The following is a 17,929-nucleotide window of genomic DNA, read 5'->3' on the forward strand; positions in this document are numbered from 1 at the left end:
GATGACAGGCTGAGAGCCATGGGACTCTTTAGCTTGGAAAAGCACAGGCTCAGGGGTGATCTGATGGCCACCTACAAGTTTATCAGGGGTGACCACTAGTATCTGGGGGAACGTTTGTGCACCAGAGTGCCCCAAGGGATGATGGGGTCGAATGGTCTTAAACTATTACAAGACCGTTTCAGGCTGGACATAAGGAAGAATTTCTTTACTGTCCGAGCCCCCAAGGTCTAGAACAGACTGCCGTTGGAGGTGGTTCAAGCACCTACATTGAACATCTTCAAGAGCAAATTGGATGCTTATCTTGCTGGGATCCTATGACCCCAGCTGAGTTCCTGCTCTTTGGGCAGGGGGCTAGACTCAATGATCTTCCGACGTCCCTTCCAGCCCTAATGTCTATGAAATCTATGAGCTGCCAGGAGCTCATGCCAGCTGTCCCATGGGCAGCATCTAGCAAGGAGGTTGGGTGCTTGCCCAGGATGGAGATGGGTGGAGCAGGGAAAACTGTGCCACGTGTTGGGGGCAGATTCAGTTCTAACTCACCTGCTGTCCTTGGCAGAAACCCCAGCATGGGCTTCTGTGGGTACCTGAATCCTGGGCAGGCTGTGACGTGTCTCACCCCTGCAGGGCTGCATTACACAGGGGAGCACTGCGCTGCCCATTCCCCTTCACGGAGTCATGGGGCAGGGTGTTCCCTTGTGCTGTGACAGGAGCCTTTGTGCCTCCTGCCCCCTCTACCAACTTAGTCCTAAGTTGATCAGCACACTGACAGCTACCACTGCTGCTGGAACCACTGCTCCAGCTCCAGCATCTGCACCTTGGAGAACAGCACCCGCCACTTTATCTTGGTGGGCCCTGGCAGCAGGGCCCCACAGGCTCTGCTCTGGCCCTCTCTTGTCTGACACTGGGGAGGCAGGAACATGAAGGGGTAGAGACAGGACCATGGGCAGAGCCAGGGCCAAGCCAATAACAGCTGAAAGGACTGGAGGCTCTCTTCTCCTCGGCCAGTATTGGGCTGCACTGCTCGGCTACGCTGCTGTTGGCTTTGGGGGGCTGTCCAGGGTGCTGACCAGGGTAGGCTGTAGTATTTTTTGCCCAATGAGCTGTGTCAAGGTGCCCTAGGACATACATGGGTAGATGTACACCTAAATCACCTTAATGCTCCTTAGACTAAAGTGCATTAAGTATCGGAGTGCATAAATTCATGTGTAGACACACCCACCTAGCCCTATGATACTTCGTGCATCTACAGGTGCAATGAATGTGACTGAATATACTCTGGTTTTATTTGAGCCATAGTATATTAATCCCAATGTCACCATCCACATGTACATTTAACGACAGTAATTTACTGTGGCATAGGATAGTACTTGTGTCTTATGGGAGTACACCAGAGTAAATGAATCTACTTCGCACTAATTGCAGGGCACATGTAGACAGTAATCCTTTACTTAATTAATATTAAATTAATCTAATGAGCAGCAAAGCACATGTGTAGACATGCCCACCATGAATAGTCTTCCAGGATCTGAATTAGCTCATTTAGAGTTAGTCAGTAGAAAGCCCCAAGGAAAAGTATACTTCTTAAATTCTGCCTTTGTGATGGACTTAGGAACCAAATCCTATAAAGCATTTATAGATTAATAGATTGTAAGGCCAGAAGGGACCTTGGAAGATCATCAGGTCCAGCCCCCTGTACCAAGCAGGAAAGATAACTTCAGGTGACCCCAGCAAGGTGATTGTCTAGTCCCCTTTTGAAGATTTCCAGGGTAGGTGATTGCGCCACCTCTGGAGGGAGCTTATTCCAGTCTGGACACCCTAACTGTGAACAGGTTTTCCTTAATTTTGAGCCTGAATTGGTTTTCCAGGCGTTTGTGGCCATTATTCCTAGTTTTCCCCTTGGGTGCCCTGGTGAACAGTTGCTCACTGAGCTCTTGATGTACTCCTGTAGTGTAGCAGTAAGCTGTTATCAGGTCCCATCTCAGCCTTCTTTTCCTCAGGCTGAAGAGTCCCAGATCCCTCAGCCTTTCCTCGTATGGCTTGTTGTTTAAGAATCTGATCTTATGGGTGGCTCTTTGGATTCTCTCAAGCTTGTCCATGTCCTTGTTAAAGTGTGGTACCCAGAACTGGACGCAGTACTCCAGTTGTGGACTCACCAGTGCTGAGTAGAGTGGAAGAATAACCTCAGTTTTGCTGGCGATGCATCGATTGATGCATGCCAGAGTATTATTTGCCCTACTAGCTACAGCGTCACACTGCTGCCTCATTTTCATACTGTGGTCTATTATTAACCTGAGTCTCTTTCATTCATGGTGTTAGTCAGTTTGGTGCTGCCAAGCCTGTAGGCACCTAAAGCAGGATTTAAGCAGAATTTAGGGACCTAAATACAAAAATACCCACTTAGCTACTTACTGGAGGTGCCAAAACTCTGAATTACAATACTCTTTGTATTCCTCACTGTGACGGAGAAACCCGGAGAGCTGGGGGTGAGACACCGGGTTGTTGTGCCAAGATTGCAGGTGACAGTTGCAGGCTAGCTGATGGGGACCCGCTATGAGCTGTTTGCCCATTAGAGTTACCTGCAGGAACACTGCAGCTAAAAACAGAGTGGTGTATGTTGCTGCAACACCATTATATAAACTCATGCTCCTTCCAGCTCCATGGGCGCCGGGCTGATGATGTCAAAGAACTATGATGCATCTAAACTATAAAGGAAGATATAATGCCATTTATGAGAGAGGAGAGAATCGGGAGGCAGAGCCTGACATTTGGAGGATATTACAGTCTTCTGGGCAGTCTTCAAGAAGAGAAAGATGACAAGAAAGACAAGCTGGAAACCTCACAGGACTCCTGGGAATCAGCCAGCCCAAGTAGGGATATTACGGGCTGCCCTCTGAGAGGGAGAGAGGGAGCCTGAGGACAGTTGGTGTCCAAAGTTGAAGGGGTCAGCTCAGTTGAAAACACAGCACAGAAAGTGCTACTTTCACTTTGCATTGATTTGTGAATGCCCAAAGGAGGGCTTTGTTTGTTTTGTTCTATGTCCTAATCTACAAGCAGTGCCAGGGACTGAAAGCCTCATCTTTAGTTATGTTATTTCAGGAACACTAGTTAAAGGCACACAGAAAGTCTCATCTTTATTTTACATTATGTCTGGGACACTAACTGAGGGCATACTGAAGACCTTGGGAGAACTGGGGACCCCTTATCTGAAAAGGGGTTTCTGCTTGAGGTGCTAGATAAACCATAGAAACTCTGTCTTGGGAAAGGATTCGGGAGTAAGGGATTCCTCACACTGTGACCCCGGAGTATATTTCTGTTGATGTTGTTTTTGTTTTGTTGGTTCCACGACATTTCTTTGGATGCTCGGGGGGTGCGTGTTCAGACGACAGCACCATTTCCTTCTGCTGGCCCAGGATAGACTGGGACAGCATTTCACCAGCATTCATCTGACAGTGTTATCTGTGAAGAAGCCTTGCAGACCTGACCAGCTGACAAGGACTTCCAGAGTAGCAGCGTGGCTGGTGTGTGGACAGGCTGTAGGGAAGGTGTAGCCCCAGGTCAACACGTCACCACTAAGTGAGTAACCCCAAAACAGGAGTGGGATCTGTAACAGAATTACTGAACCCTCCTTTTTTCCCCCTTCTTAACAACAAAGATGTGGCAGATGGGTCGGAGGTGATACCCACCCCAAGGGGCCCATAGCTCCTTCACTCTCACAAAATATGCTTATGGTAACTTTCTTTAAAATGCCGTGCTGTCACCCACCTTTTCTGTAAGTGGTCTAGTGATTACAGTACTCATCCAGGATATGGGTGACTTGGTTTTAAATTCACATAGTTCTCTTAGAATAGTGTCCTGACCCCCAGGTTATAGTCTGATCTTGGAGAACTGTCAACCGCTGCTATTTAAATTGTTCTATTATCTAGTAAAGAATTTAAGAGTCAGTGGGACAGAGAAAGAGCAAAAGAGACTCTAGCCTTGTGGTTGGGACTGGCACTCAGCTGAGAACCTGGAGGTGGGGCCTGCCACCAAGACTGTTTCTGCACTTCACATTGTCTGTCACTTGGCAAAATGCAATCCTGTAACCACTGAGTCACTACATACTAGATAAACAACATATAACCCCACCCCTCCCAATGTTGAATGACTTCAACAGAAGGAGATGGGAATATGAGAATATGACAGTTTCCTCCCAAAATTGCCAGGGAACCATGCTGGAAAATACTTTAATCCACATTAGGCCAAGGAAGAAGTTGCACATCTGTCCTCCACCTTCTGGATGAGTAGTGTTATTACTAGACTATTGTTAGAAAGCAGGGGTGAAAGTGGGGGAGGGGGTACTAGCACTTCCTCCAGCCATATTTTTGAACAAAAGTGTCAGTCACCACTATTTTGTGTGAATCCTAATTTTTAATATGTGCTGTAGATGTGTTTTGCACATGCTACTGGAATGAGATCTGCCAGAGAACATAAGTTTGCCATCCTGCTTGAGTCCCTGAAAAACTGTTAATAAAAAAGCTTAGCATCCTCCTCCTCACTGCATGTTGTGATTTAATCGTAAAGCTAAGATGACTGTTTGTTACAAATGTGGATGCATTCGTAGATTTTCAGGACTTCAAACTTAGGTGGCTAATAGATGGAACAGAATCTAGCATCTACTTTGTACATTCTGATGGGTTTAATCATGAGGTTCCACGCCTCTCAGTACTGGCAAGGCTGGCATGCCTCTAAGCATGCCCCAAAACAAAACTTTAGGCGGACATTCTAACCCAGGGAACTTTACTGGTGAAACCTGGGCATCTAAGGTGTTTTAGTGCCTGTTGGATTGGTTAAAGGGTTTTGAGGATCACACTTTTGAGTTTAGGTACCTACATTCTGTGTAAATCATATGTAAAGCACCTAAGTCCCTGTGTGATTTTTACCGTAAGTGCCTTTGGGTTTAAGGGAGACTCTATTCAGGAGAAACATATGTTACAGATCCCCCTAATAAGTTACATAATTAAAAGAAATGGAATGCTTTGTGCTTGCTCCCTACAAGTATCTATATAAGTCAACTTTAAATTACAAAGTGGGATGGGTAATAAACCTTTTTCAGGCTAGAGGTACTTCAGGAGATGGTAAAACAGTAGATGGCAAAGACATGGAGCAGATTTTGTGGATGTTACAGAAATAGAAAACAGAAGAAGACAATCCTGAAGATGAACAAGATGAAGATCATATTGCCTAGGAAGATTATAAATTAAAGGTTAAAGAAAAGAATTGTGATGGAGTTTGCTGGAACAAGAAATGAAAGAGACCAACACAGACATCATTATTTGTTGAACCTTAATTTGTAATTCTAAGCAAAGAAACTCATCACACTTGCTGCAATTTCAAGGCCATGCATCAGCCCAATAAAATGGACAAAGGAGATTTGTTTACTGGAGTCTGTTTTCTCATCTAGTGAATGAGAAAAAATGAAGATAAGAAGAAGTTGTTTGAGAACAATATAGGAAGATACTGTTTGAGAACAAATTTGTGAGATACATTTCTGATCAAAAAGTCATTGAGATCAACAGAAACACAATGGAATTTGCTCTGGCAGACTTCGTGATTAGGCCTGTACTGAATATATTTCTTGAAAGTTAAATGGGCAAGAGTAGTAAAAATAGAAATTTTCAGTGCATGTGGCCATGATCGGGTGCTGATGTTGTAGGCATTAAGTTCAGAAATGAAGTGTGAAGTCCGAAGAGATTCACTGCAAATGTTCAAGGAAAGAAATGCATTCCTACACAAAGCTTTTTGATAAATAGAACTGAATGGTTTATAGAAAAAAAGATTTTTGATTACATTTATCCTTTCCTTTTCTCAGTGCATATTATTTGTAAAAGTATATTGATATTTACAGTATTTTTGTTTTTAATACATTTAAATTTAAAAAAATATTTAAGCCACATGCTGAATTATGAAGGGTTTCATTTAGGTTAGTTGTTCATTATTGCTCGACTTAGTGCAATGTGGTAAGCTTAGTCAACTTAGGCAACTCATATGGTAAACTCCTATGCCAAATTTTGGGTTTTTTTGGGTAACTAATTTACCTTAGTCATGAAATGAATTTTCAATTCTCAGAGTAGTATTTTGCAAGATTATTCTTGCAAAAAGAATTCTATTACTATGACTGTTAATCAGTGAAAATAGCAACAGGTTTGCAAATGTTGCAAACTAAAATACAGTATTCAATTTGATGTATTATTTATGAATAATCAGAGAAAGCTAATTGCTGCTCAGAGTAAAGGCCAAATCCATTTGGAACTAAAATAATCAGTTGTCACAGTTGTACAGTAGTTGTAATAAAATTTGAAGATATTATGTCTTAAAATTTGAATATAATTAGTTCCTGATAAGCATATCAGAAGGAAAAAATAGTCATATTTATCTTAGGAACAGTACTGTATAGTTTATTGTGTAGTTGTCACTATTTATCTCTAATGGTTAGGTAAGGAATATGTTTGAAAATGTCTAGTGCACTTTTATCAGGCTAATATCTTTATAAAGTAGTTTGCTTAGCTGTGGGGAAAATATAAAGCAGTATTGTATGTTATATACTGTACTCCACAAATTAGAAACTGAGCTGTTAAAAGTTGCAGATGAAAACAGAAAATTAACTTTTGCTGTGACAATAACCAAAAGTAAATTTTAAATATGGAGGCTTTTTTAGTGACCTCAGTTCCAGTACTTTAGACAGCTAAGGAAAGGCAATAAAAGACTTCTGAGTTAGAGACAAAGTCAGGCTCTCTCTATTTTCAGAATTTCCATGGCTCTCCAGCCTCCTGTTGTGAGGCAGCAGCTGTAGAATGCTATAACTGGGATCTTGGTGCTGTCCCTTTCCAGGGACAGTGTCTGTGACTGACATACCTTAGTAGCATTTTTCAGTGACTGAGAATGCACTGTTCCAAAGCTTTTAAATGCCATTCTCCCATATTCGAGTTCATTACCCTGCCTCAGAGTTACAATAATGCTAGAAAAATGCTGTCTTCCTGTGAATTGTGAGCTTGAGATTCGTGATTCATGAAAGAAGTGGAACCTAGGATGGTTCACATGCCTGGGTGACCAAAAGGATATAGGAAATACAAAAGGCTGATTAGATCGTCAAAATTATAAATCAAGACATTTGCCTGAGGCGTTTTCATCATCAAAATCAGAAAGTTTAATGCTTGTCATATAAGGATGGATTTTATTTATCCTGTATACTCATTACTTCTTTTGTGACTGAAGCATTTTTCCTAATATGTGTACATGTGTATTTACTCCAGCCTAGATTTACTGCACAGTAATCTATTGCTCAGTAAGTGATTTTGGGTAGGTGTCTACATGTGCAGAGACTAGGCAGGAAATTTGTTGCCAGGTCCCTGCAGCCCAGCAATGCACCCCTGTGGCCACCAGAGGGAGCTCTAGGCTTCAGTTTGAGCTGACACCAGCCTGGCAGCCCTCTTTAAAAGCTAGCCCTCCTCTGTACTCTCTGGGCAGCCAGTTCCTGTGCTCAGAAGCAGCATGGCAAGCACAGAGGCAGCACATAGCAGCTTTGTTTGTGTCCACTTTGCCTCCCTGTGCTATGGCTGCCCCAGCCCCTGGTCCTGGCAGTGACAAACAGCATCCCAGGATCTTGCTCACCATTTTGATTACCCTGCTGGCCTGCCATGCCAACTATTGCCTGGCCCATGGCCAGCTCTCTGTGCCCAGCTCCCCCATAACCAGCCACCAGCTGCCCACCTGCGACTCACCTTCCCAGGGCCGCCACCTCCATGCACCTCCGTGGTGGCTGCCGCTGCCAGGGACACTGATGAGGAGCTCCATGAGACCACTGCTGGGGTTGCCATTGCCCCAGTCCCACCAGTCAGCTAGCACTGGTGGCTCCTGGGATGACAAGCAGTGAGTGGACACCTTCTGGCTGACCTGGGTCCACCTTCATGGACCTGTTCCACCAGCTCCAATGCTACCTAGAGTGCCAGAACATTGGCATATGCCTGGCTCTCCCTTCTGACAGCCACCTGACCCTAGAACTGCTGAAGCTTGCCACACCTGCCAGTATCTGGTATGTGGGACACCTCTTCAGCATGGGCAAGGCCTCTGCCATCCTGGAGGTGTGTGACAACCTCCAGGACATACTGGCAGTTATAGTCCTTGGTGTCCATGACCCCAGGTGGTGGTGGTAGAGTTCTGTGCACTGGGGTCTCCCCAGTGTACTGGGGCCCTGGACAAGACCCACATGCTGGTCACCTGCACACCCCATGGAGACTGCCCCTAATATAGCCACAGGGGATTCCACTCCGTGGCCCTCAGGCTGTCATAGACCACTGGGGCATGTTTACACATGTGAGCATTGCCTGGGTGGGTAGTGTGTATGATGGCTGTGCCTTCAGGAACTCAGGCCTGGCAGGACTGGCCAAGAATGGGCGTTGCGCACCGGGGGTGCCAGACCTGTAGCTGAGCACCATCACTGTTCCACTTCTGCTCAATGGGGACCCTGCCTATCTGCTCCTGGACTGGCTGATGAGGCCCTACACTGGCCAGCTGCACCCTGCCAGGTCCACTTTAATCACTGCCTGGGCTGGACCTGCATGCTGGTGGAGTGCTCCTTTGGCTGCCTCAAGGGCTGCTGGCAGTCCCTTATTGCCCACCTAGAGGTTGCTGAGGAGAACCTTCCCTGGGTTATTGTTGCAGCCTGTGTGCTGCATAATATCTGCAAGGCCTGGGGGGAACTGTTCCATGAGGCCTGGGCAGAGAAGGAGCAGAGGGTGGATGTAGCCTGCCCATGGGAACACCAGCTCCAGCAGATCCCCACACTGAGGCACCAGGAGAGTCAAGTACACAACTGCAGGGGCCAGGGCACATTGGTGCGGGAAGCTCTAGTGGATCACCTCCTACCACACTCCCCCTTCTAGTCTGCCTGCCCTGTTGCCCACAGATGCCTTACCCTTTGCCCACCCCCAGCACCACTGTCATGCCAGACATGTGTCCAAAGAAGAAATCTTTATTTCCCTCACAGCACACCACCATCCCACCCCTCCCCGCACAACACACAGAGCTTCCTCCTCCCTCCCTCCCTCCCCAACAAACAAAGCCACTCCATTACCCTCCCCACTCACTGACAATAAAAAACTCTCTTCCCAGTGTGAAAACTATTTACAAAGTCTATGTTTTGGTGTCTCAGAGTTGGGGGCCATGGGATGGAGGCACCTAGGGGTCAGAACCTGGGGGTAGATGGCCAGGACCCTGGTTTTGGGCTGCTCCCCATGGGTGCACATGCTACAGCACATGTGGTGGGTGGAGGTCTCACCCAGGGGCAACAGTGCCCAGTGCTCCTCTGGGGTGGGTGGCTCTCCCTCTGGCTGGTGGAGCCCAGGCCCAGCAGTGCCAATGTGCAGCCCTGGTGCCACTCCAGGCATCTCTGGCTTCATGCTTATATGCTCACATGGAGCTGGAGTAAGCAGGCAGGTGGCAGTGGATCCAGGGTGGGGGCTCCTGGTGACTGGAGGTAGCACAGGGCCTCCTCCCAGGCTCAGATGGGGGCCTGCTGTGGGGCAGCAGGTGGCTGCCAGGGGATGTGCAGGGCTAGGAACAGGAGCCAGTCAGCAGTGGGCATGAACAAGACTGCCAGGCACAAGGTTCGACAGTCATTGTTCGTGGTCTCCATGGCCTGGATCAGGATCCTATTTTGGTCCCACAGGACCTGAAGCTGCAGCTGCTTCAGGGCCAGGAGCTCAGTCTAGAATGCCTCCTCCTGGGTGATGTCTTCCTTCCACCACCTCTTCTCTTGGGCCAAGTCCTTCTGCTGTCAAGCCCATGCATCAGAAGCCCACTTCTCAGCCACCACCACCAGCCACTGGAGGAGGAGGGTCTTGTCCTGCATGTGCCTCTGGCACAGCTGGCACATCCAGAGAGACTTGGCACTGGGTAGCAGCTTCCCTGACCCAGCATTCCCACTTAACCCTGTGGCCTCTAGCCTGCGTCCAGATGGTGGATCTGCAGAGCCAGGAGAAAGAAGGTTTTGTGATAGTTTGCAACATTTCAGAGATAAGATGCTCCATAGTAATTTGGCTGGTCCCAGGCAGCTGCTGGGTGATCTCCCTATACCTACGCGCTCCCCTGGGGCCAGGAGTCCATCTGGTGTTGGCTTCAGGCAGCCTGCCTCCCCCATACTGTCCACAGGGCAGGACAGCCCAGGCTCCTGGCAGCAGCTGCTGCAATGGCTCCAGACCCTACTCTCTCTCTCCCCACCACAGCCCAGCTACTCTGCTGTGCTGCTGCCCAGGCCATGGCACCCAAGCTTGGAGGCTCCCAGACAACTGGGATAAGGAGCTGGCTGTGCCCCCACCCTTGGGTGGGGGGCTTGCCCAGGGGCAACAGCGGTTGCTGGTCCCCCACCCTCCTCATGGGGATCCTCTCTGGGGAGGTGCCCTGGGGCCAGCCCTCTTCCACACTGGCATTGTACCCCATGTGTGTCCCTACTGCATGTGCCCCAGGTGGTGCATGATGAACTGTTTGTGCAAGCTGAGGGATGCCCAAGCCACTACATCCTGCTGCTGCTGCTAATCCTCATGGTGCCCTGGGTGCTCCTGCACTGCTGGTTTGGGACCCTGAGCTACAACAGTGGGGGGGGGGAAGCCTGGGCTACCCCTCAACCTCTGCTGCTGCGTGGAGGGTTACCTGTGGTAGTGCTACTTGTCCATTCGTCCGACTGCCAAGGAGGATATTTCCATCAGTATTGACACCTTCCTCAAGTTGTGAGAGGCCCATGCCCATCTAGTTGTGGGGGTATAATGTGTTCTGCTTCTCTTAATGCTGGAGGTGGGGGACAGATAGGGAGGGGAGGCTGGGGGCAGGAGTTGGGGCTGGGGCAGTAAGGGCCCCCCCACAGTGTGGGGCTTACCGTGTTGCTCGGGCTGGTGAAGCTGGCAGCTTGGTGCAGTCTTCCCCATTGGCAATAGTGTCCAGCTGCGCCTGGTGTTCTGGTCTCTCAGTGCATGGTGTGCAGGTGCATGGCCAGGGTACCTGCCTGGGAAGGAGCTGGAGCTGACAGTGATATGGCAGCCAGCAGCTGCTGAGGCAGGTGCTGGCCTGGGAACCCTGAGCTGCTGGTGGACTGTGCAGCCAAGAAGCTAGGCAGGATGGGATGCTGAACACCCGAGGGTCCCTCCTCCAATGATATATCACTGGAGAAGTCAGGGCTGGGTGGGAGCTTGGGCAGGCTGCCTATGCTGGTAAAAACTGCATAATTTTGGCCTAGGTCCCGGGGTGCCAAAATGCAGGCCAGCTGCCACATAGATGGCATAGATTTGCGGTCATGGCCAGACTGACAATTGTGGTCAGTCACAGCCACCCATTGTGCCCACATGGCCTTGACCTTATGTGACACTGCCACACTGACTGGAAGTGTCCATTCTCCTTACCCTGATCAACAGGGCATCATAAATGTGGATGTTCAAGTGCCCACCCTGCTCAACAGGGCATCATAAATGTGGAAGTTCAAGCGCCTGCCCTGCTCAAATTGGCACAGCACTTCTGCATTGCCCCAGAGCACCATGAGGTTGCCAACTTCCTTCTGGCTCCATTTGGGGCCCCAGGTGGAGGGTATGGGTATGCACACACAGGCTGGACAGGGAGGACAAGGCCATTGTGGGTCCTGCACCAGCTTTCTGGGACCCTGCCCAGCTGTCTCACTGTTGCTGACCCTGGGTAGCTGCCAGCAGCACCCAGCATGGGGCACAGCATAGGACTGGCAGCTGTGTGGCAGAAAGGATGCCCTGCAGTAGTTACAGGCACAGGGTAGGCTGCTGGGGCAGGTAGGCTGGCCCTGCCAGAAACTGTCTGCAAGGTGCCCTGAGGTGCTGCAGCTGCCTATAGCAATAGATGTGCACCCACCTGCCTGACAGCAGTGCCGTGGCAGCCACAAGGCTGTATAGGGCTACACAGGAACAAAGGATGCCAGAAAGGCAGGCACAGCTCAGCTGTGGCCTGCCCAATGGGGCACACATGGCTTGCACTGCTTTCAGGCTACCAGTGATTTGTGCCTCAGGGCAGGCAAGTCATTTTTGTGGTATAAGGAGTCATGGGGTGGGGGTGTCTAGAGGACAGAGCCCAGATGCAGGCTGCTAGCATCCTAGCCTCTGACTGTTCTCCCATGGGTGTCCATGCCCCAGGTGGGGGGCTTGCCCAGAGGCAACAGCGGTTGCTGGTACTCCAGCACAGGTGGCTCCCCCTCTATCAGGTGGCATCTGTGGCCAGCAGGGCTTGCATGTAATCCTGCCCCCACTGCTGGCAGCTGCTGGTGAGTGATGGGCAGGCTTGGGCCCTGGTGGGGGGACTGGGTAGCACTAGATCCAGGGAGGGGGCCAGGCCAGGGTCTCCTAGTGGCTGGAGGCAGCAGAGGACCTCCTCCCAGGCCCAGGCAGGTGCCTGCTGCAGGGTGGCAGGAAGCTGCCAAGAGACCTGCAGGGCTAGGGTTGGGGGCCGGACAGCAGCTGGCATGAATGAGACTGCCAGGCCCAGGATGGTGTCCAGCACCTGACAGTCATCATCTGTGGCCTGCACTGCCTGGCCCAGGATGGTGTTTTGCTTCCTCAGTACCTGGATCCACTAGCATTCCAGGGCTAGGAGCTCAGTTCAGAACTCCTGGTTAGAGCAGTCCCACACTTTCTCATGGGCAATGTCTTCCACCCACCACCTGCCCTGGCTGGCCACGTCCTCCACCTGCTAGGCCTGTGCACCCTACTGCCTAGATGGGGTCTGCAGGCAGCCCTAGGGGAGTGGCAGGCATGGCCAAGGGCTGCAGCAGCCTGACGCACCCTTCAGCACCCTGCTGCCCCAATGGTACTACCCTGGCAACCGCATGGCAGTGCAGAGCCAGGGGCACACACAGGGACTGCAGTGTCCTCAGGCTGCCTGTGTTATGTGCCCCAGGGCACAAAACATCTGCAGTCTTTTATACCCTGCAAGCAGGAGCTGCCATAGAGGCAGCCCAGCCCTGGAGCAGGAGAGGCTCCTAGTTTGCAGCCCTGGGGCTGGCCTCAGGTCGGCCTCCTAGTAGGTGGGCAGACCTGGGAGCAAACTTGCCCCTGGGTTGCATCTACATGTGCTTTACTGTGCATGAACTAATCCTGCTTAAATTTGCTAGTTGTATTTGCAAGTAGCAAATTTAAGGAGGATTAAGGATTTTTACTGCACAGTAAGTGCGCACACATGTAGATGGCCATGCTACAGTACAGTACATTGTGTCAATGTACAGTAACATGTCTTGTGTAGACATGCCCAGTATGTCTCTTTCTGCATTTCTGTAACATTCCTGAAAAGTTTGAAATCAACTTTATAGTCAAACAAAGATAAGCCAATTCCTGCTTTTCTTTTGTCAGTTAAAAGAGGATTGCACTAGCATGACTGGAAGTAGAATTTGCCCCCATTGTTTTAAACTTCCTGAACATAAGATGTCTTGCTACATTCTACTTTGAGTCAGTTCAACTGTTTTCCAAATGCATTGTTTAAACATAGAAAGTAGATTTTAAATACCTTTATAATGTTTTAATTGTAGTTAGACTTTTCTTCTAGTTTTACTTTTCAGCTAGAGGATCTTGTTGGTCCCTTCCTTTTAATTAATAGCACATGTGTTTTGGTAGTCCCCGTGGATATTAAGGGGACAGAATGCAAATAGGTATGTAGACATCCCAGTCGTTCTTTAGAGAGGTTATATTTTGGATTGTGGCTTAGAAATAGCTCACAACTCCATCCCTTTGTGTCAATAACTCTCATGCTAAGAGCATGAGAGTTGCTTTGAAAATTCCCTGACATAAGAGAAATCCTCAGGTGTTATTGAGCTCTTATGGCTGCAGGTAGAGTAGATGGCATAATTAAGCTGTTAATTTTCTCCTAACCCTTTTGCTATCACCTATACCAGTAATGGAAATCTCTTATTTTATGCTGTCTTGATGAGTAAATAACTTACACAATTTATTGCATTTCTTTATTTGAGCTGAAGAGAATAACAAGGAGAGCCAATATTTGGGGAAGTCATTATATGAACGTATTTTGCATTAGGGTTTGTAAATGAGCTTGTTTTAGAGGCTGGTAAATTAATGAGCTAGTACTGGTAAGATAAATTCACAGAAAGGTTTAGTGTATTTCACTTGAAGCTACATTGATCTTTCATGGCATGGATCTGAAACTGCTTTTGATTTTCCAATGATAATTATTTATCTTATGGTTTAAAGGGATCTTTTTTATTACACTAATATCAAAATACCAAATTTTAATGTAATCATCACTGATAAATATCTTTGGTTTCTTAGGTAACAATGTTTGTGCTTCACTTGGGAAGTGCCACTTTCTTGTTAACAGAACCGGTGATAAGTGCAATGACGACTGGGGCAGCTACGCATGTCGTGACTTCACAAGTGAAGTATCTTTTGGGAATGAAAATGCCATATATATCAGGACCACTGGGATTCTTTTATGTGAGTTCACCAAAGGAGATTTGCATTTTTATTTGCTAACATTTTATTTAAAATCTATAGCTTTTTGTGAGATTATATGTGCATGTTGGGGGAAGACCAAACTCCTCCTATTAGCATTAATGGCATTTAGAACCCATAAGGACTGCCTCAGTTTGAACTAGCAAAATTAGGCCTTGAGTTACATTACATTATCCAGTTAAAAATGATCCAGTTTTGTAGTACTGTTAACAGTTACATATATTTGATTGAACAATTATAAATATTTAATCTTTTTCATATGCTAACAGAAGGCAAAACAAGCATGTTTTATACCATTCCACATGAACAGTTAACTTTTGTTGTATGTCATGTCTGGGGGAACCCAACATATTTCAAATTTCATTCTAAGCATGCTGCCTTTCATATTTTTTCTAAATGAACCCTGGCTATCAGTGTAGTGAAAGGAATGTCCAATAAATAGTGACCTTAGCTGTGCTACTGCTTTTTCATGACATAGTATAACTTTGTCGTACAGCATCTCAAGCTTGTATCTTTATTGTAATTTCCATATTACTAGTACATCTTTTTATATAGTGTTGTAGTTCTTTTGTATGATATATACAACTATGAGAACCCATTGTCTAGAAAAGTCTACTGTAATAAAATCTTCCAGCTTATGTATCGTAACCATATTCTTCCAACACAAGCATGTTGTATCCTTTTTCTATATCTGCCATGCCAGTGCAATGGAGCCCTTGTCTGCATAAAGGAATATATTGGTGTGGCTCTGTGTTAGCTGATAGTTTTCATATATTCAGCCAATGAGCAACTAAAAAATGAGGTCTGTGTATATTAGCATAGCCCCTTGACCCTAGAATGTATGTATCTGTTTAGCCACTGAAGTGAAACTGGCTTTTAAGGAATTTTGAATATGTTTTCTTAAATCACCTCTGCTTTCTACTCCCAATCTGATTCACCATTCATTTTTGAGTGGCTGGCAGGAGGGGACACCGAAATGGCATCTCTGCTAAACTCTGTACGTAGTAGGGAAATGTATGATTTCTGCGAGACAGGGTATTTTGCTATTTATAAATATTCCATTGGTTATATTTTGTACACTATGCCTATTTATAATTTTTACGAGGCCCAAAAATTATTAATGGCTGTTATAGCCATCTAACAAATATGAATAATATATGTTATAAGCAATTATAAACATATAAGTAAAAATTGCTATAAGCCATGACTATAAAATAGCCTATTGAGCTTTATTTTAAAAATTAACCATTGAATGGCTCTTGTATCCTAACTATAAAATGTGACCTTTTTTTTATATCTGCCATGCCAGTGCCATGGAGCTCCTATCTTCATAAAGGAATATATTAATTTGGTAGAAATGACTAATATCAACTAAGGCAGCCAAGAAATAATCAAAGCATATAGTATAATAAATAATAAGGAACAGCAATGATGCAAATAAATATTTCTGTCTTGGGCTGCTGGTAATATCATAAATTAAGTTTTCAGAAAATTTTCAAGGCTATCTGTTCCCTTATCCCTTGTATTTTTGTCAGAGCTGTCACTGTCGACCTTCTTATGCTGAAATCAAATCGTTTCTTCCCACATTCAAATTATACAAAACATAACCAGCTTATTTAAAAAATGCTGAGTTGCTCATTAAAAAAATCTTTAAAATGCTGATTGTGAATGATGAAATATCTTTATTAGAATAAATGAATTTACCTTAAAGATGCTGCAAAAATGAGAAACTTTTCTAGCACATATACATATTGCTTATCAGTATTTTAGTCAGAAACCTTACATGATATATTGCCAATATTAGTTAATAGGGTATTACTTACGTATGAAAAATGTACCAAATAATTATGTACATGTAACTAAGAAGTGAAATGCAAGTTTGGCAACCATTTTTTGTACATTTTCTTTCCACACAAATTCATGTATTTAACCTATTCTTTTCTCCGCTCCTCTGAAACATATTACCACTAAAACTAGTCTTTTCTCTGGCTTGGACACCCTTCTGGACTGCAAGACAAGAACCAAGAATATTAATAAAGTGTGATAGGGAAGTCAAAGGGAAAACTAACCAATGAAACATACTCTTCTATAAAGAATGAGATCACAGTTAAATACATACAAATGAGATTTATATGTGTAGAATGAATCTGCTTTGAAGACTTGGGGATGGTGGGATTTCTGAGTAAAGAGCATACTTTTGTGATTTATTTAATTACTTTTTTCTTGTAAACAGTTTGTAACATTTCCATTTTGCTGTACATCATACCATCTAAAAATGCAGGGGAAAAGAGTCCCCAGCTTAAAAGTTATTTATGGAAGAAAAGAGGGATTGAGGTACAAAGAAAGAGGTGGTGGGAAAAGAAAATGTGAAGTCTTGTTTTATAATCATAAAATCATAAGAAGGAGGGCTAGAACAGACCTTAGAAGTCATCTAATCCAGCTACCTGCTCAAGGCAGGATCATCCCTGCTTAAATCATCCTAGTCAAGTGTTTGTCTAACCCATGGATTCCAGCTTCTAAGTGGCTGGGGACCAAACACCCCATAGGCTGCATCAGGGAGAGCCACAGGCCCCTGGGCTACACACCATGTAGACCTTCATGCTACACCACGCCAGCAGCCCTGCATTTGCCCTCCCTACCCCCCACCTCCCAAGGTAGCTGTTCCTGATAATCTTGTTATCTCCTCTTGTGACAAAAATCACCTGCTCCATCAACTGTTAACTGAAGACCTGAACAGATGGAGGCTTAAGAGGCTTAAAAGTCATAAATTGTTTGTATATGAAGCCAACAAGCTCCTGGAAGAGATTGGGGATGCTGAAACAAACCTATGGGCAGCAATGGAGCGGGCCAACTGCTGGGAAAGGTCAGACTTATTCCTACAGCATTTTATACCAACATCAAATGAGTCCCCCAGTGGTCATGACCTTGACAGAGAAACATGGATCAAGCTGAACACACTGAGATCTGGATACCGGTGCTTTAAAAGAACACTTCACAAGATGAACATCTTGGACAGCTCCCTGTGTGAATGAATGTCCATCAAACAGCACAGCACTTCATTGAAAGCTGCAATCCTTACAAATGGCCAGATGGGACAGATGGAATCCACACGTTGAGCAAGAATACCAGACAGTGGCTCATAGATTTGTAAGCTGATATCTGATGCCATACAAAAGAAGGTTCTTTGATTACTTAAGGAAAGGCTCCATAATTTTTCCAGATATTTAGGTCAGACAGACTGGTCTATAATTCTCTGAATCCTTCTCCTCCTTCCCTCATTTTAAACACAGATGTTATATTTTCCCTTTTCCAGTTGTCTGAGACCTTACTCAACCTCCATGAGTATGCAGAGAGAATAAACTACTGTCTCTGCAATTACTTCAGCCAATTCCATGTATAGTATAGGCTGCAACTCACTTGGCCCTGCTGAC

The 17,929-nt window shown here is 46.1% G+C and overlaps 1 protein-coding gene across 1 annotated transcript in view; it reads left to right on the forward strand.

Moving 5' to 3' along the window:
* The window catches only part of SLC26A7 (solute carrier family 26 member 7), a 215,834-nt gene that overhangs the window by 60,978 nt on the left and 136,927 nt on the right, over positions 1–17,929 (forward strand). The window contains exon 4 of the mRNA XM_019527911.1: positions 14,316–14,480. Within this exon, the coding sequence (XP_019383456.1) occupies positions 14,316–14,480 (165 nt within the window). The remainder of the gene's footprint in view (positions 1–14,315; positions 14,481–17,929) is intronic.

Source organism: Gavialis gangeticus, unplaced genomic scaffold (assembly GCF_001723915.1).
Source record: "Gavialis gangeticus isolate Ggan-Ray unplaced genomic scaffold, GavGan_comp1, whole genome shotgun sequence".
NCBI classification, from domain to species: Eukaryota; Metazoa; Chordata; order Crocodylia; family Gavialidae; genus Gavialis; species Gavialis gangeticus.